Source organism: Sciurus vulgaris (assembly GCF_902686455.1).
Source record: "Sciurus vulgaris genome assembly, chromosome: 17".
Lineage (NCBI taxonomy): Eukaryota > Metazoa > Chordata > Mammalia > Rodentia > Sciuridae > Sciurus > Sciurus vulgaris.
The window spans coordinates 45,408,292-45,432,998 of NC_136478.1; the positions used below are offsets into that span (position 1 = coordinate 45,408,292).

Below are 24,707 nucleotides of genomic sequence, written 5' to 3' on the forward strand. Positions count from 1 at the left end.
TTAACATAAGCAAAAAAAATTTATTGAATCATGAAAACAAAAAAGTAAAGGATGGTGCAGACATGGATGACTGGTTCCAGATCAAACAATGTCATCAGATTTCTGTTTCTCATGTCCATTTTTCTCTCTTAGAAATCTCTCTGGGAAGGCTTTCCACATAGGTGGCAAAGGCTACGGGTGAGTTTGAAACCCCATTAAATCCTCAAAGCCTGCAATTTCAGAAAGAACAAGATCTCTTTTACTACTCATAACAACACTTCAAGAGCTCTATTGGTCCAGAAAGGCCATTTGTGAAACTCTCATTAATATCTAGGTTGATGGGAAATAAATGGTCAGCCCATGACCAATCTTCTGCTGTCCCTAATTAAAATTTTCATTAAATCATGTGCTTTGAGGGTGGGGTACTGAACAGATGAATAAGTAAGAGATGTCTACTAATCCAGTCATTTCAAATAATGGAAGATGGTGAACTGAAGGCTTTTTCATATGTACTACATACATAGACTTACTAATCAAACAATTTGCTGATATTCAATAAGGAGTGGCTGATACCTAAATGTTTTCTTTCCTATACTTGTTATAATCAGAGTGTTTCTCTATTATGAATTCTCTGATGTCGTCTGAGAGCTGAGGCACAGCTAAAATTATTCCCACACTCATTACATTTATAGGGTTTCTCTCCAGCATGAATTCTCTGGTGTAATCTAAGGGACAAGATTTGATGGAAAGCCTTCCCACATTCATTACATTCATAGGGTTTCTCTCCTGTATGAACTCTCTGATGTTGATTAAGGTAGGAGCCACAGCTGAAGGCCTTCCCACATTTGCTACATTCATAGGGTTTCTCTCCTGCATGACTTCTTTTATGGTGAATTAGAACTAAAGCATCACTGAAGGCTTTCCCACATTTACTGCATTCAAATGGTCTCTCTCCAGTATGAATTCTATGATGGCGATTAAGTTGTGAGTCAGTCCTAAAGAACTTGCCACACTTGATGCACTCATAGGGCTTTTCTCCAGTATGAATTCTCTGATGCTGATTAAGGTGTGAGCGATAGCCAAAGGTCTTCTCACATTCATTACATTTGAAGGGTTTCTCTCCTGTGTGAATTCTTTGATGAAGAGTGAGGGCTATGCGTCTGCTGAAGGCCTTTCCACACTGATTACATTCATAAGGCTTCTCTCCAGTGTGAATCCTCTGGTGCTGATTAAGGTGTGCACTCTGTCTGAAGGCTTTGTTACATTCCTTACATTCATATGGTTTCTCTCCTGTGTGAATTCGTTGATGTTCAACAAGGAAGGCATAACGGCTAAAGGCCTTCCCACATTCATTGCAAGCAAATGGTTTCTCTCCGGTGTGGATTCTCTGGTGCTGAGCCAGGTGTGCGCTCTGCCTGAAGGTTTTGTTACATTCCTTACATTCATATGGCTTCTCTCCAATATGAGTTCTCTGATGTTCACTGAGAAAGAAGTCATGGCTAAAGGCTTTCCCACAGTCACTGCATGCATATGCTTTCTCTCCACTGTGAGTTCTCTGAGGTTGAGTAAAGAATGAGTAACAGCTAAAGGCCTCAGCACATTCATCATATTCATGGGTTAATTTTCCAAAATGATTATGTTGAGTTGGATGTTCAGTGAGTAATGAGTGGATACTTAAGAGATTTGAAAAATCATTACTTTCATAAGGTTTCTCACCAGAAGGAATTCGTGTATCTTTACTAAAGTGAGTACTCTGATTCAATTCTCCATATTCATTACCTATCAAAGAACCCTTCTCAGCATGGAGTCTTTTATATTCAATTATGACTGAATTTGGGGGGAAGAATTTATCATAAATATCAAATTTATGTGCTTGTTTTGCTGTGGGATTTCTCTGTTGTGTTAAAAGTACTGACTTCAGGGGGATCCTTCTTCCAGAATTATTACATTCATTGTCTCTTTTCCCAGTAGAAATGTCCTTAAGAGTTGTCATTTGCCTGAAATGGCTCTCCTGATTTCCCTGATGCCACTCAAACCGCTCATATTTACAGGCTTCTCTGAAACTGGAGCATTCAAAGTCATGACTTGTGAGTCTTTCTGTTATCATCCCCTGGGATATTTCTTCCTCATCAATGAACAATTTTGGAGACAATTCCTTGATTTCACACCAAGACTCCCAGTCTGAAAAATATCAAGAAAATAAATGTCTTCTTCCCTTCACTAGGAGAAAAGAAATTGTTAAAGAAGGGAAGAATTTAACTGGGGGAAAGGAGAGAATAAAATACATGGTTCTAACATCTCCCAAATAGGGCCATGCAATATGAACTAAGTATAAAGAATAAAGAGGTTGATCGAGGAGGTCATAAGTGTTGGGGAGGCAGTGATAGCAAATCAGGTACGAAGTAGGGCATAAGAGGTAGACAAAGCTGAATGCCAGAAAGATAGGGAATTGAGGATGATTGATTAAGTCCTGATTGTTTTCCCTGCCTATAGTCTTTAAAGACTCCAGTCCATCCTACACTAATAGTCATATAACTGAAAGTTCTGTGAGGGCAAGGATTGATGTTTACTCCTTTTTCTTCCTATGGTGGTATCTACTGCCTTAAGCAATGACATGGATGCTGCCAGATTAATATCTTGTAATATTTTCCACTAATGCTGTTCAACAACTTCTAAGATTTTATCAGGGTCTAGAGAAAAATTATTGTTGTTTTAAGTATCTTGAAAAAATAAGATGATCAATTTTTCTCATAGAGAGAAAAATGATGCCTGCCAAGTAGACAATACTATCAGGAAAGGATCTTGGTTGGGACAAGGTGAAATGAAAGCTTTTTTAAAAAATGATCTTAAAAAAAAAGAGAAAAATAAGAAAGTTCTTTTTATGTCACCCCCATAATAATTAGGCAATATATTAAAATGTACAGAATCTATGACTATATGCCCAGGACCTACTAGAGGGAAAAACGTCTGACATAGTGTCCTACCTTTTATAAACTCTAAAGGGAGAGATAAAACTTGTGCACACAATGATTCAATGTGGCACATAATGAAAGACTAGATAATAATGAGATAGATCATTATTAGAATAAATGTTGGGAAAAAAGACAGCAAAATTCACGAAGGAACGATTTGGCTTCCAAAATATGGCTACTATTTTACTAACTGAGCCACTTTCAAATTAGGATATATTGAGGCATTACTTTAGAACTGCACATGTCAGTGTGTTGGAGTTAATGAGATGGAATCTTTCCAATGACAGTTTATCATCTGTTGAAAAGAAAATCTTCCTCCAGACTACATCAACACAAAACTCAAAAGCAAAAAGCAGATGATATATGTATCTATATCTTCCTTCTTTCCAACACACCCAGGTAAAGCCCCAAACCTTGTCAGTTCTCCTGTGCACAGTCTTGGATCCTCTCCTACCTAGGCCCCTATCAAAGTCCAGCCTGAGGCGGCTTTGTTCACTTATTTTCTGTTAGGTCCCAAATGTTGTTCATTCTTTCCTCAGAAACATGTGACTTTTGTTCACTTGTCTACTCTCCCAGACTTCCTGTCCTGTTATAGGACAGCTATGTCCAGGCCCATTATATTCCTTCTTACCAATAACAAATTTTTCTCTACTCCAGGCAAATGTATAAAATTAAAAAAATTATACAATATCTAAGTGTTATTCCAAGTAAAAGAAGCCTAAAGGGGGAAGACTACAGATATTTTCCAACATGGGGGATTCTGAGGTGCCTGGAGTGCCAACCTCTTTTTCTTTCTTTTCTCTCTCTCTCTCTCTCTTTTCTTTTCTTCCTTTCTTTTTAAGGCGTATGAATACTGGAGCAGAATGAGTTCCACATGGGAGAATGTCCTGGGAAAAGTATAGAGCAGGAAATAATTATTGTAAGTGGAAGATATATTCACTGTAATCAGAGTAGAGATTTACTTAGAAGCCAATGATATCATAATAGCATTCACAAAAAGAGAAGAATATTCACCTATATCAGTAGCTGAGGAGAAAAAGGAAATTATGGATTCAGGTAAAGTAGAACAGAATCAAATGGAAACCCATGTGGCACAGTAAAACAACACTGCCTTTGGGGCTAGGCAAAGATGGGACTGAATTCTATCTCTGCATCTAGGTAGCTACCCTTAACAAACTGATAAACCTACTTCTTGAGCCTCAGTTTTCTATTTGGCAAAATGAGGTCACCTTGCAAGTATGATATGAGAACAAGAGATAATATATTTATAACACATCTACCAGTGTTGGGCTCATTACAGATCCTCAGTGATGCTTATAAGATAATCTGTACTCAGTAATTCTTGTACCCATACCACTAGTAGGCACAGATATTATTACTACATCAATGTTTGAGTAGGGATTATGCAACTAGGTAACTGTCAAGTGATAAGACAGAAAATAGGAAAGGTAAATTCTCTGGGGTTAAAATAAATCCAGGCAATGTAATTGATATTTGAGATATATAATTCCCAGGTAGTTATATTCTGTAACTAGATGGAAGTTAGAATCAGAGTATGATCAACTTTGGATCCAATCAGAACCATATGGTAAGTAGGCTGATCTATGGCATTAGAAGAGGAAAAGTTCTTACTAGATCATGGACCTAGTCTCCCACATGCTGATCTGGTGGGCAACGGAAAAACTGATATACAGCCAGCACTCTGTATCTGCAGGTTGTACATCCATGGATTCAACCAACTGTGGATTGAAAATATTAGAAAAAATGTATTTGTACTAAACATTCATAGATATTTTTCTTGTCATTCTTCCCCAAACAATATAGTCCAACAACTACTTACATAACATTTACATTGTATTAGGCATTATAAGTAATATAGAGATGATTTCAATTATATGAGAGGATGTGCATAAGGGATTTGAGTTTCCAAGAGTTTTGGAATCCACAGGGGACCTGGATCCAAAAGCCTGCAGATACTAAGAGATAATTATATTGACAAAGTAAATCATTATATTACTGGCATGAAACCCAGGAAATTCTTTTGGGAAATCTGGAGAGAAAAGTCTGGGACCTATGGGGAAATCTCAAGAAGGAAAATGAGGTTAATTGCTAACATGCAAATTATGTTGCAAAGAATAGCCAGACCAATGATATAAACAATCCCCTTCTTTAAAAGACTATCTAGGGTGATACTGTCTGATATAGTAGCCACTAGCTATATGTGGCAATTTAAGTATTTAAATTAATTAAAATTAAAAACTTAAAAATTCATCTCCTCAATTCCACTAGACACAAAGTGGTTAGCCAAATGTGGCTAGTGTCTACTGTATTGGAAAACACCGTCTTAAGATTTTTTCCACCATTACGGAAAATCTTAACACTGGATAGAGATCCAAGTTAATATGACAATGATCTTATGGTTAATGAGGAAAGACAGAAAAGCAGGAACAGGAGTCAGTTAAAAGAAAATCAGAAGAGTTTTGAAAGGAGGAAAAAGGATAATGATCAGAACTATCTTATACAATCTCAGTAAGCTGAGGAGTACGAAAATAAAGAAAAGAACCTGGATTTAGTCAAACTCTATAGAGGGGCAGAAGTTAGGTTTCAAGTTGCCAAGACAGTGGGAAATAATTTGAAGTAAAGGCAGTAAGAGATTACAAATGACATATAAGTAATTACAAGAGAGGAAGTATGGTTTGCAGGAACGCTAAAAAGTTTCTGTAAAATGTTATAAATGTTAAAGAAGATTTAAACAAGCAAATGTAAGATATAATTGCACCAAAAGAAAAAAGTAATATGTGCATACTTTTACCTCATGTTAACTAAATCAGGTAAATTCCAATCAGAATTCTGCAAGGATTTTATTTCTGAACTTAGAAAATTAAAGGACACATGGACAAAATTATCAATAATATAAAAGAAAATTCTGAAGAAAAGATGATGTTTTAGAACCCATAATATGGCCCAAGACATTGCATTTCCTCCCTTCAAAATCTTGGTGAAAGAGTGAAACCAGGGGGACTTGTAAAAGTTGCTGTCATTGTAGGCAATGTCAACAGAAAATCACCTGAATCATAAATACTAATGTGATACGGTGAACAGAGTAAAGCAGACCATGAATCTGCTAATCACATCTGGTTGAAGGGAAGCTCACAGGGAGAATATATGGAAGGATTTCCATATCATTTTGGATCTGTCTGAACACTACAGCTAAGAATCTGCATTAGATTATTTTTCTTTTTAAACAAATACACAATTTTAAAATATATAAAGTAAAAATATTCTTTCCAAAACATCCCCCAAGACCACAACCACTGTTAGCTAATGTCAACATTTAACATCCTCCTAGAATTCTCTTTCTCCGTACAGATAAATAAATACAATTTTTATATATACATTATTTATAACCTGCTTTTCCCTCCCATAAAACACCACAGATAGCTTTCAGTGTCAGCATAAATAAAACTACCTCTTTCAAAGACCAAATAAACCATACGATTTTTGCATTTGTATCTCCCAAACTAAATTACTTACAAGCCAAGAATCAGTTCTGCCCTCAATTTATTTAGTACAGTTATATTTGGTGTTTATAATTACATGCTTAAATATTTAATTAATTAAGTGCTAAAAGAAAATTGTTTTAATGAAAACTATGTTGAAAGTTTTAGAAAAATAGGATAGAACTGAGTTGCTTAAAACCTGTTTTTGAGTTAGGTAAGAAATCAAACTGTAAACACCTGATTAAAAGCAAAACTCTAAAGAATTCTGTACCCATGTTGGACTGTGTTTTGTACTATACATCATACATTATGAGTGTGATTTATTTAAGAAAGATGGAGGCTGAATTCCAATCAAAAGATCATATTCAAATAAAAAGCACTGGCTCTGTATCAAAAGGCTAATAAGGAGCTGAAGATGTAGCTCAGTAGTACAGCAGATGCTTAGGATGTGCAAGGCCATAGGTTCAACCCCCAGCACCAAAAAGAAAGGCTAATGAATGTCCATTTACATGTTTTAAAGTTAAACATATAATATTTATCTATTTATTCATTTTAATTTATATATATATATTAGTTGTTGATGGTCCTTTATTTTATTCATTTATATGCTGTGCTAAGAATCTAACCCAGTGCCTCACACATGCTAGGCAAGCGCTCTACCACTGAGCCACAACCCCAGCCCTAAACATATAATATTTAGTTAATTAATTATAAATTGATGTTTATAATTACATGCTTAACATAAACATAAAGATATATATGCCTCACATATATACATTTACATATGTATCTTTTTGTGAAACATGTATTTTTAAATATGTGTTTTTATTACTCCTTGTAATCAACATTTAAAAAAATTAATCACTTAGAAATTAAATACTAGGGGCATGGATTGTAGCTCAGTGGTAGAGTGCTTGCCTACCATGTGTGACGCACTGGGTTCAATACTCAGCCCCACATATAAATAAATAAAAGTTCATCAGCAACTAAAAATATATACATACATATTTTAAAACATTCCTAAAAAAAAGAAATAAAATACTAAGGAATTATCTTGGTTAAATTATATTGTTATATTGTGCACATGTACACATATGTAACAAGAAATCCCAACTATTATTTGCAACTATAATGCACCAATAAAAATAATGGGAAAGTAATCAAATAAACAGCATCTAATAATGTTTCTGCATAATTTTGTATTTCTCCAAGATCCATTTCTAATAGTAGAAGCATTAAATTAAACTGTATATATTTAAAATATTAATATTCACTGTCAGTCAAATTGCCTTCTGAAAAGTTTATCAATTAACAGTACAGGAAGAGCACCTCTCAAAACTCACCCACACTGGCTAACATCATCTAAAATCATTGCCTACACAAGTAAAGAATAGCTCACTCTTCTTGCAATTTTGATTATAAAATTATCTTTTTATGCAAATTTGTATATCTTTTATATATTTTATGGTTTATTTTGGTGAACTCCTTATTCACTTGCTTTGCATACATTTTAATTGAACTATATATCAAATAGGTGATTTGTAGAAGTTATTTATATATTTAGGGCATTAAGTTTATATAAGTATTTTTCCCTTAAATCATCACTTTTTATTGTTGTATGTCCTCTTCATTTATATTACTTTTGATAAAATAAATTAAAAATTGTATAAACCCAAAGATTTCATTTTTTCCAATATAGATTCTAGCTTTGATGTCATTCTAGGAAGAACTTTCTAAAAATGAGTATTATACAAATAGTATTCATAACTTTAAAGAAACTCTCTTTGCCTCATTGATTTGAAAAGCTACTCTTCTTACTCTAAATTCTCATATAAACCTGAATGTTACACTGATCTACTCATTGTTTTTATGCTTTCTATATTTTCTATACTGTTCCACTAGTTTAGTTCACTGTTCTGATATGAGATCAATCAGCAAAATTCTTACATATTAAAAATTGAATCAGTTTATTAAATTTAATACCATATGCTTTAACAGGCAACTCAGAAAGGTACGAATAGTTTGGCAATAGAAAAAAATATGAACTTATAGAATTTCTATAACTTTTTTCTATTTATTTATTTGGTATTGGGGATTGAAAAACTGGGGTGCTGGGGCTGGAGTTGTGGCTCAGAGGGTTTGATCCTCAGCACCACATAAAATAAATCAAGGCATTGTGTCCATCTACAATATGTATATATATGTGTATGTTTATATACATATTTACATATATAAATATATAAACATATACATGTTTATATACATCTATATGTATATAGTATACATATGTATATTTTTTTATAAAAAGAAAAACTGGGGTGCTTTTTCACTGAGTTACATCCCCATCCCTATTTATTATTTAGTTCTGGAATAGGGGCTCACCAAGTTGCTTAGGGTCTCCCTAAGTTGCCAAGGCTGGTATTGAACTTCAGTTCTCCTGCCTGAGCCTCCCAAGTAGTTGGAATTACAGGCATACACCATTGCACCTGGCCCTCTAAATTTTTATAGAAGAAAATAAGTTACAGTAGAGAAAAATTAATCACCTCAAAAGACGTTGGAAATATAAATCCCTGCTAATTAAAATACATACTTTAAGCAAAGAATAAAAGAAAATAGTCACATTTAAGGTTTAAACAATCCCCTGATGTCAGAAAGAATAAAAACTGTAACTGTTAGGCACAGGATGAAGAAACTGATCGATACAGCCAAATTAAAAAGAAGAAAAAACAAAGAAGATATAAATACTAGAAAGGAAACTATATATAGCAAACATTTTTCCTTTTCCTCCTAAGTATACAAAAATTGCATCTGCCAGCTTTCCCTTGTAGCCATGTAAGTTTTGGCAAATCAGAAGTGATAGACATCACAAATGTCACTTCCAAGCTAGCCCATTAAAAATGTCCTGAGAAATCCCTCAATATCCATCCATCTTTACTTTTTTTTTTCTCTTTTTGTGTCTATGTGTGTCTTAAACTCCTCTCTGCCCCACCCCTCTCTTTCTCTCTCTTTCTCTTTCTCCCTCCCTGTCTTGCTGGCTTCAGTAGAAGACTCCAAGGAGATGATGATGCAAACAGACAAAAGGATATTGTCAATCTGAATGACAGCATGCAGCAGAGGCCCCAGATAATGGCATACTGGATTATTACGTGTCTAAAAAAATTCTTTACATTTTTATTCACTAAGACTTTGTTAAAGCAATTATCATTCTCTAACAAATTCAGAGAAGCGAATAAAACAGTACAATAAGCTGGCTAAATAGATGATAAATACAGGCAAATTGGTATACTGATGGAGGGAGCATTATCATCATCAGTGAAGTCAATAAACAGTCCTGGGAAAATTCTATGTTAAAAAAACTCACACACTATATTTAAAAATTGAAGTCCACATAGATTATAGGCCAGAAGTGAAAAACAAAACCTTAAAACTATTGAAAATAAAACAGGAGAACTGGGCACATTGGTGTCTTCCTGTAATCCCTGCTACATGGGAAGCTGAGACAGGTGCAACACAAGCTTGAGACCAGCCCAGACAAATCAGTAAGACCATCTCAAAATAAAAAATAAAAATAAAGGGCTGAGTTAGGCACAATGGCAAAGGCCTGTAATCCCAGTGACTCGGGAGTCTGAGATAGGAGGATCAAAAGTTCAAGGCCAGCCTCAGCAACTTAGCAAGGACCTATATCAAAAATTTTTTAAAAGGAGGGGTTGAGCAGTATAGCTCAATGGTGTAACACCCCTGGGTTCAATCCCTGGTACTGCAAAAAACCAAAGAGGAGAATACTTTTATGACCCCAGTTACTAGGGGAAGATTTAGTAAATGAGACTATAAAGTACAAACTAAAAAGAAAAAGATGAATGACTCTGACATTAACATTAAAAACTTTTATGTTGGAAAAGCTATCACAAGTTAAAAGACGAGACAGTGTGGGAAAAGAAAACAAAGATACTTACTATAGAAAAATGAATAATGCCCAAACTGTATAAAAAGTTCTACAAATCAATAAAGACAAATAACAAAATCCCTCCAAAATGTGTTGCAAATAAGAACAGGCATCTCATAGAAGAGAAAAACTTCAAGAACAGTGAGTGCATTCTTGGAAAGATACTCAATATCCTTAGTAAATTAAAACAACCATAATGGCAAAATTTTAAGTTAGACAATACAAAGAACAATATAAAAAAGTAAGCTAGTGAATATCAAGAAAGGAAGAAAAAGGAATCCTTATTTGCTCTCCTTCTTTGTCTCCCCCTCTTTTTTTTTTTTTTTTGCAATGAGAGTTAAGCATGGGGCACTTTACCACTGAGCCACTTGTCCAGTCCTTTTTATTTTAAGACAAGATCTTGCTAAGTTGCTTAGGACCTTGCTAAGTTGTTGAGGCTGGCTTTGAACTTGTTATACTCCTGCCTCCTAAGTTGCTATCTCATATGCTCTTCTACATATAAACTGATATACACTTCTAAGAACAATTTGAGTATTTAGTAAATTAGAATGCAGACTTCTATATTCTAACAATTTTACTTTTAGATACAAATCCTTGAGAAACAGGGAGACATGTACATGAAAACATACCCTCCTATGTAGGACAGTAAAAAATGGAAACAACCTAAATTGATCATCAGTAGGGAAATGATTAAATAAATGTGATAAATTCAAAACATGGAATACTATATAGCAGTTAAAGATGGAAATATATATATATATATATAAATTTACCAAGAATAAATCTTAAAAGCAATATTAATAAAATAAGCTACAGAATAAGATATAAGAATACTACCCAGAAAAATAAAAACCAGGGCATAGGACACTTTCCTATATATTTAATTTTATCAAAAGAAAAGAACCAACATATTTCCTAAAATATGTCTCAGGAAAGATGACCCAAAATGGTCAATAAAGAAACATGCTCCAACATAGTGACTTTAAAGTTAAAAAGAAAAATCATCTGACAACAGAACAAAACATAAAGCTACATATACATAAAAGAAAAATATCAAGCTGGAAACAGACTTCTTCAAAAAAACATTCAACAACAATATTATACTAAAAGTTACTTAAGGAAGAATGGCTATGAACCACGTAGAGCTTGCCGAGTTCAGGAATTAAGGTAACAAGGACAACCTACGGACAAGTACGTGAATTAAACCTTACAGTTTCAGCACCTTCCTTTGCAGGGAAAACTGACACCAGTCAAACCTGTAAACACCTTTCTAAGATGACAGCTCATGCTATTGGAGACAGTGATAAAAATGTACAGCTCAGATCTAAGCAGTAGTAGAAAACCTCTGAGAAGAGAGAGAAAAGAATTTGGACAATTTAATATTATTAAAACAACCTAAAAAGAGCAAAGTTGAAATGGAGACAGTCAGAATTGAATGTTGAAGCGGCAGTAAATGATAGGAGCTGAAGAGGTTTAATGAATAACGTCAAACTACTTCAAACCTCCAAAGAAGGAGGAGACTTTTTCTAAGGATCAGGTCATCTCATCAGAATTCAGCATGATGGAAATCAACAGGGCAGGCTTGGATGATGTCTGTATCAACATAAATGGATGATTTTGTTGATATTTGCCCCAAATTAGCTAATACCTCAAGTTCCAGTAATTGTGGATAATTATGAAATAACCAGTTGTTCTCGTGCGTGTGTGGTACTGGGGATTAAACCCAGGGGCTCTCTATCACTGAGCTACATACCCAGACTTTTTTATTTTTTATTTTGAAACAGGGTCTTGCAAAGTTTCTCAGGCTGGGCTCAAACTTGCAATCCTACTGTCTCAGTCTCCCTAGTCACTAGGATTATAGGTGTGTGCCACTGTGCCTAGCAATCAGTTGGTATCTTATACTAATTCTGTAACAAAAAGCATTTTGTAACTATTAAGATAATTTTCTGATTTGGTGTAGAAGAAAAAAAGAAAGGCCAGTTCTGAACAAGGTAAAACTTGGGGAGATATTGTTTGCATGAACTGTTTTTGAGGAAATTATAGAAAACAAGTCAGCCAATCAAGAGATATCAGCAGAAGGACTGGTGGAAAACACTGAATATATTTAACTACAAAACTAAGACTAAATGAACGTTTGACATAAATGGGACAGAACAGCACGTAAATGTAATATGCCCTGACGTGAAAAAGCATACAATTAAAATTTGGGAGAAGAGGGAGCGTGGATAAAGAACAAAATAATTTACTCAATGACACATCTGTAACATAAGAATCAAAAGATATTTTTGAAAGCTGCCCAATCAAGTAACAGAAGGAATAAATACTATCTAAAGAAACAGCACTATGCAGGGCATGGTGGCACATGCCTATAATCCCAGCCTCAGCAAAAGCGAGGTGCTAAGCAACTCAGTGAGACCTTGTCTCCAAATAAAATGCAAAATAGGGCTGGGGATGAGGCTCAGTGGTCGTGTCACTGAGTTCAATCCCTGGTCCCTCCCCTAAACCCCCCCCCACAAAAAAAAGAAAAAGAAAAGACAAGCAAAAGAAAAATAAAAAAAGAAACAGAGCTATAAACAAAAGAAAAATCTTAATTAAGGCTACAGACTTAAACATTAAAAAAGCGAAGACTTCAGATATGTGATATATGAAAGTTTTTTTAAATTAAAAACTAAAGCCCAGAAAATATAATATACAGAATTAAACCCCAAAATACAAAAAATGCAACTGGATGTGTACCCATTAAAATGAAAAGATATTTGGGTGGTTCACAAAGGAAAATTGGAATCTGTATTCATAAGAACCTCATTTAAAACAAGTGATTCAAAAAAGTTGAAAATAAAAGGCTGGGTAAAGGCCCTGAATGAAACATAAAAAGTCAAGGAAACAGATTCTCCCCTGCAGCCTTAGGAAAGAACACAGGCTGGTAACGTCTTGACTACAGTCCTGTAAAACATTTTTGACTTCTGACCTCCAGATGTATAAGATAACGTATCTGTGTGGTTTTAGATCATTAAATGTGTATATTTATTATTGCAGCAATAGAAAACTAATACAGAAAGCAGACAACCTTTCTGGGGAGGAATCTGTCAAGTCCTAACAAAACTACATGTGTACTTATTCAGCAACCCCACATCTAGGGGATTTATCTTAAAATAAAGCCTCAACAATATGAAAATATATATGCATAAAGTTATTAATCACAACATTGTTTATAATAAAAAAAATACTGGGCTGGGGCTGTAGCTTAGTGGTAGAGTGCTTGCCTAGCATGTGTGAGGCACTGGGTTCACTTCTCAGCACCACATGAAAATAAATAAATAAAATAAAGATATTGTGCCCATTTACAACTAAAAAAAAATGTTTAAAAAATAATAATAAAATACTGCAAACAGCCTAAAGGTCCATACATTAGAGTGGTTGAACAAATCTTGATTACATGCACATAATGAAGTGTTAAACAGCTGTTAAAATGCAAAAGATCATGAAGTTATATAGAGTGAGTTCCTGTGTACATGATTATGTGGACAAAGAAAAATGCAGAGTATCTACAATGTGCTATGTTTTACCTGCGAAAGAAGACACAAGAAACTATACATACATCTGTAGTTTGAATGTAGTTAGTAAATTTGTATCTCACAGATTAATAAACTAGAAAATTCAGTATATATATTTTACATGTAACTAAAATTGAGCAAGTAAGTAAATATAGTTTCTCATTGTCAGAAAAGGAAATTACAAATAAGTAAAAGAGGAGGGCTATAATAAACCCAGCTTAGAGCTATACCAGAGTCAAATTATTAATATAAGTGAAGAGTTTTAATATGTAAAAAGACAGAGGCAGAAATAAAAATAGAAGTGTTATTTCCTATTTCTGTCTGCTGTGATGGCCTGATAGCAATGAGGACACCCAGAACCCAGACTTTAGTTTCTAAGCATCATTTACCACAAAAGAAACCAGGTTTCTTAGAGAAGTGACAGATTCAAGGCTGAAGCAAGGAAAACAAGATGAACCTGGGACACTTTGTAGTGCCAGAAGGAAGGAAGTGCTCAAAAAATGGAGAGGGACATGTGAAAAGCTCAAAAGAACCAACATGGAGATTCCAATGGCCAAAACAGGAACAAACTGAACAACAAAATAATAATTTGTTGAATTTAAGTCATAGAAAAAACCCCATAAATCTAGAAATATAAAGATGAATCTCTTTAAATTCTATGAAGTCATTATTTCATAGAAAAAAATGCATAGGGGCTGGGGATATAGCTCAGTTGGTAGAATGCTTGCTTAGCAAGCACAAGGCCCTGGGTTCAATCCTCAGCGCTGCCAAAAAAAAAAAAAAAAAAAAAAAAAAAAATGCATGAACTTCTAAATATAATTGAATACATAAGTAAATGGGAGAGAAGAAACAGTTCTTCCATACAGAATAATCCTATTTTTATATGTGCATACATACTTATAAGAATATACATATATGTGTATACATATATACAAGACTATACATATTCCTGTGGTGTTAAATAAGCAAAAGTTTTATAAGAAACTGAATAGTCTCAAGGTATCTCCCCCAAGATATTTACTAATTATAAATAGAAAAATAAGAACTTTATAATAGAAAAACACCACCTTCACTAGGTAAGCAAAGTCAGTATCATAGATAATAAGGCATATTAACATTATAAATTCTTTGGTATGATTCACTAAAAGGGACACAACATTATTTCTGCGGCATTCTTTCAAAATATGCATACTCAATCTAATCATAAGAAAATATCAGATAAACCCAAATGAGTCCAAGTGGATGTAACGGACCATTTGTCCAGAGTGAAGCATCTCTTAAGACTCCGGAGAGATTTCTCCACGATGAAACTGATAGTTTACTTAATGTTCCTGAGTGCCTTGAGAGATTTAGATAATTCCTGGGGAATTGGGAATTGAATTAGAGATATGTTTGTAGAAAATTAAACAGAAAACAAAACAAATAAAATCTCTAGATCATTAACAACTCTAGGGAAAACAAAAAGTTATAAAGAAAAAGTAATCTTGATATATGCACAGTTTGGCTATGACTAGTATTAAAATAACAATATAAACATTGAATAATGAGAGGGTGGAAATTAATATATCTGTGTGGGTGCATATGTATTGGATTCGGAACAAGAAATTGCTAAACCTTAATTTTCTTAGTAAGAAGGTATTGGATAAGGATTAAATCTGGAAAAATCAAGAAATAGCAATATTAAACATATTTTTAGAGGCATGAAGGAAACACCAAAAGAAATTTTAAAAGAGAAGAAAGTAGATCTCTCTAGTGAGAGAAGAACTGGAGAGAGCAGAGTAAATGAATTTGTTTTTTAAGGAAAAAAATTTTGTAAAGCTACTGGATTTTTTTTTAAAAGAATGTGCATGTATATCTTTAATAATAATTTTGACAAAAGTAAAAGCTCAAAAAAGAAATCTAGAAAAAGATACAATTCTGACCATAATAGAGAAAAAGAGAAATGGGAAGGTTTGAGATTTAAGATATAGGTAGAAGACTAAAAATGAAAATTTGATAATATTGGGAGGAAAAACCCCAAGGTGTAGTTGAGGTTTCTAGGGGAGCACATGCTAAAGAGATTTCCTTGCCACATGAAATCCAGGGAAGCCTCCTCAAGACCACTTGGGTGGGCACCTTAAATGGCCTTCCCTGCCCAGTTATCTGTCACTCACCTGCACACTGACCATGTGACATCTCTCTTTCCAACATCCAAGGTTCCTTTCCTTGCTCCAACAAGGAGATCATATTGGGCTTAGAAATGGAGAGGCCTATTTGTGGGTAAGAAAAATGAAAGCCAGAGACAGATAGACAAATCAACACACTGTAGTTATTCCAGGTCCCAGAACCAATTTCTTGGTTATCAGGCAAGAAATGACCTTCAAGTCTCAAAGAATGGAATAGTGCTTGTGTGGAGAATGAGGAAGATGAAGTTTCTTCCATAGCAGTGGCTCTCAAAGCTCTAGAGCAGATGTAGCCATCACCTTGGTACTAGTGTGAAATGCAAATTCTCATGCCCCAAAAGACCTACTGAATCAAAAACTACATTGGCTCTGAAACTCTAACAGGCATCAGGATTATTGGAGGGCTTTTTATACGCCTGTAATCCCAAAGGCTCAGGAGGCTGAGGCAGGGACATCGTGAGTTCAAAGCCAGCCTCAGCAAGAGTGAGGCGCTAAGCAACTCAGAGACCCTGTCTCTAAAAAATATACAAAACAGGGCTAGGGATGTGGCTCAGTGGTTGAGTGCCCCTGAGTTCAATCCCCAGTACTCCTCCCTAACAAAAAAGCCAGATTACTAGATCCATTCCCAGAATTCCCGATTTTGTAGATCTAAAGTGGGGTCCTAAAATTTGCATTTAACAAATTCAAATGATGTTGTTCTTTCAAACCACCATTCTACAGCGAAGGGAACTACTCATTTCCAACTCTATAAAACTACTTCCAATCACTTCTGGGAATAGAAGGTAGGAATTCAGCTAAGCACTTTCAAGATAGAGGAAGCAAAAACACTTGAGGGAAATTTTGGAATTATGGGGGAAAAACATCCTTACCAAGCCATACCAAGTTCCTGTAGTTTTCTAACATGACGTCTCTGTATAAATCCTTCTGAGATGGGTCCAACCATTCCCACTCTTCTTGGGAAAAGTCTAGAGCCACATCTTTGAAGGTCACCAACCCCTGCAATAAAAATAAATTCTTGTTCACCAAGTGCTTAGATTCCCATATGATCCTAGCAAAAACTATGAATTCATCCAGAGTTCAAAACTCTAAATAATCCAGGAAAATAACTATATTAGAAAAAAATTACATGTGCCTGGCTCAGCGGCACACACCTCTGATTCCAGCAGCTCAGGGGACATGGCAGGAGGATCACAGGTTGGAAGCCAGCCTCAGGAACTTAGAGAGGCTCTAAGCAACTTAGCAAGGCCATGTCTCAAAATAAAAAATAAAGAACTGGGGGTGAAATTCAGTAATTAAGTATCCTTGAGTTTAATCCCTGGTACAAAAAAAAAAAAAAGGAAAGAAGGAAGGAAGGAAGGAAAGAAGGGAAAGAAAGAAAAGAAATACATGCTCAAGTTTGTAAAATACTTTGAGGGAAAAGAAATATTAGAAAGAGATTCACCACTTAAAATTCTTAAACTTTGGTGAAAAAGACACACACACACACAGAAATTAGCTTATAACATGAAAAAGTATAGGTATATGAGCAAGGGCTAAATTGTAAGTTACACATATATTCCCCAAACTGGGATATCACAGTAGAGTAGGGAAGGAAGGTCTTGAATTGTGCTTTAACAAAAAAAGAGTATGATCTGAATTTAGACTCTTTATGTAAGGAAAATTTCCAGGACTGTATCCAGAAGAAATAAGGAAGAATAAGTAAAGAGATTTAGATAGAATTTTCTTTAGAAGATTATACCAAAAAATCTGGAAACAACTTACATGTCCAAAAATAGAGTTTAGTCACTGAATTCTAAGCTGCATGAAAGAAAAGCTCTTTTAACTGATGGACATCCAGTGTCTATAATGAAACTAATCACATGGTAAAAACTATTTCCCACTCAGTGAAAAAACTGGTGAAATTTTCTATTTCTGTATGAAGGAATACACAATGCTTAAAAGTGATGGGGTTCCAGTCTTTAGAATGTATTTTCATTTCTACCAAATATAATGAAATATCAAATATGGAAATAGGGCTGAATGTGTCTGGAGAAAAAAAAATTATACAACTAGATACAACTGTGTAATTCCCATGTGTTGCTCTTTTTTCTGTGGCTGGGAGGCTGACCTACATTGACTGCCTCAGTGTACTCCCTTGACACTGCTATTGTCAATTGGGTTCAACTCCTTGCAAGAGATATAAGGGAAGTGAGTAGGTTAAATATTTATTCCAATAAGTTTCCCCCCTGAACCCCTACCCTGGGTGATCTCTGTTCTTCAATCAAAGCTCACAGTACCTGTCAGTGGCCCTCTCCATCCAATTTTCTGCTTTAATGAGTCCCAGGATACAGTACCACCCTTTTCAGTTTCTTCATATCCTGATAATATCTTATAAATCGTCCCCTTTTGAGTTTCTTGCTAGAACCCCAATTGATGAACATTTTGATTTTGAAAACATAGATTCCTCAAACACTGTAAGACTACTATACTATACTTCGCTAAAAAATTCACTCTCCTGTTCTCCTGATAACTATTTCATACTGTTTCTTTCTCAATTCACCTACTTCTCCCTTGTTCACTTTGAACTTGATCCTCCTGTCTCTCTCCGTACTTGCCAACCTGTATCTATACTGCATACACTCTGTCTTCTCTCTCATTACGGATAACAGGTTCTTATGTACAGCTAATCCTTCACTTGCCCACAAAAGGACATTGTCAACTTTTTTCCTTGTATTACCAACTCTTCTCACTTTATCGGATCATTCCTATCAGTATACAAACTAGTGCAATATCTTCTACCTTATAAAGAAATATATAAATAAGAAAATTCCCTTCCATGATCTCACTCTAGTTATTGTTCCATTTCTCGATTCCTCTTAATAACAAAACTCCTCCAAAGAGTTGTCTAGACCAGGGATATCCAACAGAAATATGTGAGTCACATATGTAATTCTAGATTTTTCAGTAATCATATTTTTAAAAGCAAACAGAAATAATAATATTTTTCATTTAACCAATGTATCTAGAATATTATTAAGATATAATTTAAAGATATTTAAGAGTAAATGATATAACTGATATAGAAAATTATTAATAAGATATTATTCTCTTTGTACTGGATCTTCAAATTATGGCATATATTTTACAATTATGGCATATCTCAATTTGGAGTAGCCATATGTGGCTACTGGCTACATTATCATAGGTCCAGACTCTCCATCTCCATTATTCCTTCCTCCCCTTTCATTATCTCTTGAACCCACTGCAATGATGCTTTCATCCCAATTGCTCTACGAAGTAGTTCTTGTCAAACTAATCAGTCACTTTTATGCTACCAAATTCAATGGTCAATTCTCAGGCTTCACCACCTTCACTCTCTTGGAATTTAACTCACTGATGGTTCTCTTCTTAAACATTTTCTACTCTTGGCTTCTAGGACCCACATACTCTGGTTGTCCATCAATCCTTCCCTCCCCTCCCTCTCTCTGTTTCTCTTTCTCTCTCTGGTCTTGAACTCTTGGACTCAAGTGATCCTCCCACCTCAGCCTCCCAAGTAGCTGAAGCTATAGGCATACGCCACAACACTCAGTTCTTTTCAGTCTCTTGCTGGTTCCTCCTCTTCTTGTCTTGTTAAAATGTCCCCAACTTGGTCCTTGGATCTCTTTCCTACCTACATTTGCCAGAACTTCTTCCTACCTACATTTGCCAAGAATTTTATCTTGTCTCATGGCTTTAAATTCACATTTCTAGTCCTGAACGCCAAGATATATAATCAACATTCCATGTGGCCTCTCAGTATATCCAGAACTCAATTCTTGGTTCCAATAGTCTCCATCATGAATTTCTGAGTAAATGGTATGGCTATTTGTGTAGCTACCCAGCCAAAAATCTTTGCAGTCATCTTTGACTTTCTTCTTCTTACACTCCACAAACAATCCCTCATCAAATCCCATTTTCTATCTCCAATACATATGCAGAGTTTCTCCAGCTCGCATGCTCCCCACATGGTCCAGATTGCTGTCACCTCTCACCTGGCTTACCACAATAGTCTCCTGACTGGTCTCCCTGCTTTCACCCTATTTCCCATGCTTTCTATTTTATTTTAAAATATAAATCCAATCATATCATAAGCACTTCAATGGCTCTCCTTCACATTTAGAACAAAACTCAAAGTTCTGATGATGACATTCAAGGGCCTACATAGCTACACTATGACCTCGCAGTGCTGACTCCCTCCCACCCCCTGGACACTGGCTCATTGCTATCCTGGATGAAACCAAACATGCTCCCACCATGATAACATGGTCCTTGCTATTCTTTCTACACTAGATTTTCACAAACTTACTCTCTACTTTCACTGAAGTTTTGCTTTGCTGTAGTGTCACCTTCTCAGAGAGGCCATTTTTAATCTCCCTGTTTATTAGAGTACTCAATCATACATGATCATACTCTAGCACTCATCCCCAACTCTAAAGAAGATAGTTTGGATTCATCACACATTTGAGAATAACACTAAGTAAAAAAAGATATTAAAAGTTTTGTAGAAGGATTAGATGAATAAATAGCAGAGAAGAAGGATAAAGATGCCCTGGGCTATTTGTGATTCTCCCTGTGGCCCCAAAGTTCTGAAAAAGGAGTTGAAATTTCTGAAAATATCAACTTACCTGGGGCATGACTTTACAAAGTCCAACAGCCATTTCTTCCTTCCTTTTTCAGTTTGCGTTTTTGATTAAGAACAAGTCCTAAGAAGGGAGAGTTAAGAAAAAAATGACATCCCAGTTCTATTTTACTAGTGTAAGACCCACAAAAATAGAATTACTGCCCCTTGATGGTCTCCATAGCCTTCTTTTTATGATTTTATTCTTATAATTTTATTAATAATGCATAAATAGTTAATTGACAGGTATCACCAACTTCTTTAATTCACTGACCTAAATTAACTATTCTGTGGAAAAAGCATTTTCTGTATTATCCAACTTACCAATGATTGTTCATAAGCTGGTTAAGAATGTATTGTGTACCCAAGTTTACACAATAAATAAATCTAACTTTTACAATCAGTCACTATATCTTTAAAAAACAAGCAAACAAACAATGTCACATTTCTTCAACTTTTAAAACATTTGTCCCTAGTTGCTTGCTGGGATTAGAAGCACAGGACTGACAAACAAATATGAGATAAAAAAAACTTCTGTGAAACTGTCCATCATGAATGCTCTTCTGACAGGCAGGACTTATACTGATGTATCAAAAACACATTTTGATGAATGATGGAAAAAATACCCTTGCTTATTTCTTCAATTTCTTACCCTTTAAGTGTCCACATTAATAAATCTTACAGTCCATGTGAAACATCTTAACATGTGAAATATGCAGTGTTTACCATGGCAAATGTTTACCTTGCTAGTCAAGGGCCTGGCAAGCTGGGAAATGCTACACAATTCCCACATCCTAGAATCATCCTTTCTAAGAGCGGAGGAAAAGATCAATGCCGAATTTAACCCCAAACAACAAAAAACCCAACTCAACAAAATCTATAGTCTATCCCAGGGCCAACAAGTGGGTTTTGACATGGCCCCTGGCTGCTCATCTGACCTCATGTCTTACCCCTCTCCCTTTTGCTCACCTCTCTCCAGGTATGCAGGTTTCCTAATTGTTAATCAAATACCATGGACACTCCTCCTTCACAGTGGTTACCTTTGCTTTTCCTTATTCCTGGAACACTCTTCTCCCCCAAATCAGCAAGGCTCTCTTTCCCTCTTTATTCCTGTCTGTGTTCAGCTGTTACTACATCAGAAGGTCTTCCCTGAAAATTCTATCTAAAGAGAACACCATTCCAGTCACTCTTTTCCCTTATCCTGATTTTTCTTCTTAGCATGTATCATCATTGAAAATGTCACATTCGTAAGATCCAAGATAGCTAGGACTTATTTGGTTCACTGATCTATTTGAGAACGATGTCAGAACTATTGCATGTACTCAAAAATATTGGATAAATGAATAAATAAATCTTACTGTGCTTCTTGTAATATACATAGTGTTATTATATATGCTGTGCATGCCACTATCTCGTTCAATACTTAAAAAACTGCAAAGGTAGGTATTATTATCTCCATTTTGCTGATAAGTGAAAGTGAATTCAAGATGTGTAACCAACTCAGTCATAAATTCAACTGAAGTGAGACTTAAAAACTGATCTTCTGTCAAGAACCCACAATGTCTGAATGGAAAATAGTCAACAAAAATCTCTGAGGGATCTTTTCTCATGCTTTCTCTCTCCTACTCACTTTCTCTCTCTCTCTCCTCCTTGCTTTTCACACTCTCTCTTGCCCACGCCCTTTCTCTTTTCCTGTCATTTTCTCTCTTACTCTGCAGGGAGATACTCTGTTTGCTTAATAAACCCTCTTATGTAAAAAAAAAAAAAAAAAAAAAAAAAAACTCTGAGGAACCAATGCCATATGTTCCTTCATATGTTCCTTAGAGAAGCACCTTCAGATGACAGATGTTATCTATTACTCCACAGAAAAGCAGCCTGAGGAAAAATTGCCAAACTACAATTCTAAACCAACAAAAACTGCAGCCTAAAATAAGCTGCATGTTCTCTCAGCCAATATTTTTTTTTCACTCTGAAATGGGAAGTTATATTTGACCTAGAATTTAGGATCACAACCCCCAGATTCTAGGCTATACTGTACTAGCCAGCTCTAGGAATATTAGTGCAATGCAGCTTGGAATAGTACATAAAAGCCTCTGCAAGCTGAGAGGAGAAGCAATGTATTCTTCTTGGCATATGAAAGCAGAAGTCTTAAGTAGCATCTGCATAAAATAAATTTCTTTTAAGTTTCTGATTTTTTTTTTTTAATTCAGAAAGCTGAGTATCCCTTGGGTAATATATTTCTAAGTTTGAAGTGGGCCATCGATTCCTCAAAGAAGGCAAAGGAAAAAACTTGGGTTTTATATAGCTCCCAGACCCAGGTTGATTCTTCAGTCCTTCTCTCACAGGCTACATGAACTTGGGCAAGTTAATTCATCTCTCTGAATCTTTCTTTCCTCAGTGTCAAGACTGCATGAGCCAGAATGAACTGGTCATAACTTTACTATGTTCAGAGATGAATACACAACCAATGAAACTCCATATCATGTACAACCACAAGAATGGGATCCTAATTAGAATAATTTATATTCCATGTATGTGTAATATGTCAAAATACACGCTGTCATGTATATCTAAAAAGAACAAATAAAAAAAATAAAAAGAATGCATGAGCTAACATGTGGCTCAGAGAAGAGTCACTCTTCCTCTTGCTTAGTTTCTGTACTCCCATTTGGAAATTAAGAGAACATTTTTTTTTTAATTAACTGAGAAAATCAAAACCAAAAACTTAGCTCACATGATACAACAGAAAAAGGGCCCAGATCAGCCTCTCTCAGCACCAGACATGAAGGTTTTGACAACGACCCATCTATAATCTCAAACTCAATGATGTAAGTGGAAGAAGACTGGGCTTTCAGGTTGTACTTTTCTCCCCTAAAAGTAGCCAGTTTGAGGATGGTCTCAATACATCGTCTTTAGACTGGGTCCTGTGTAAGGAAGCAAATCAGATTATGTTTCCATGTTTCAGTGGTCCCTGGTAGAAGACCAGAGACTATCATCTCCAACATTCAGAATCCAAAGCTCCCATTATTCACTCTTACAATGTGTGAAAAATCAATGTATTAATTAAAATCAAGAACTCTTCATCCAAACTGTTCAGTTTTGAGTCCAGTTTTGAGTTCGGTCACTTGGTAACTGTGTGAACTTGGGCAAGTAATTTTAGTCTTTCTGTACCTCACAATCACGAATTAGATCCTGACAATCAAACCCACCATCTCACATATATGTACGGATTCTCACCCAATCACACACATATACAGTCTCACAGTCACATCCATAATCACACACAGCCATACGAGCACAAAGATAGACAGGTGGTCACACACAACAGAGACAGTTATACAGTCACACACAATGGCACACTGCACAAGGTCATAATAGTCACAATAACTCATACAAAATGATACCTTCAGAAACCGATGGTCATGTCACAAAAATCACATCGGCTGTGATTCCAACACAGATGTATCCACATAGGTGGTCAAACAGTCACCGACACACAATGTCACACCTCGGTCTCTCACAAACCTATTCACAGTAACACACAGCTACACCTGAAGGGGCATACAAATACACAGTTTTTCCGCCAGGGACAGATGGCCACAGTCACACAAGCACACACAGGCACGCACACATACGGGGACACACCAGATAGCATTCTGTCACGCCCGCAGCCCGTCACATAGTTGTACCCAGTGGCACTGACACACACTGGCACACAACCTCTTCAGCTGCGCCTGCGGAGTTCCCATCCCGGTCCCCTGCCGTACCGGCTGAACCCGGCTCCCATTCTCGCCCCGGGGCCGGGCCTAACTCACCTCCCCGCGCCGCGGGTTATGGAAACCAGCCCCACCACCTGGACCGACGACGTCACTGCCCAGAATCCTCCGCGAGGAGGAGCCGGGAGAGGACCCAAGTTAACCCGAACCCTGCGGGATCTGAACTAGCTACTCAGCGTTCTGCG

The 24,707-nt window shown here is 35.8% G+C and overlaps 1 protein-coding gene across 9 annotated transcripts; it reads right to left on the reverse strand.

Annotated features, from left to right (window-relative positions):
* ZNF527 (zinc finger protein 527) lies at window positions 1–24,707 on the reverse strand. 9 transcript variants are annotated; one of them, XM_079118798.1, is made up of 6 exons: window positions 24,382–24,707; window positions 23,481–23,670; window positions 20,754–20,831; window positions 16,980–17,106; window positions 16,102–16,197; window positions 1–2,160 (listed from the first exon to the last, which is right to left on the reverse strand). In XM_079118798.1, exons 3-6 carry the CDS (start codon window positions 20,784–20,786, stop codon window positions 584–586), a joined length of 1,833 nt encoding a protein of 610 aa, XP_078974924.1. In that variant the 5' UTR covers window positions 20,787–20,831; window positions 23,481–23,670; window positions 24,382–24,707; the 3' UTR covers window positions 1–583. The 9 variants fall into 9 exon arrangements, with proteins under 9 accessions (XP_078974924.1, XP_078974925.1, XP_078974923.1 ...); XM_079118799.1 differs by lacking the exon at window positions 23,481–23,670 and having other exon boundaries at window positions 24,467–24,707; XM_079118797.1 differs by lacking the exon at window positions 23,481–23,670.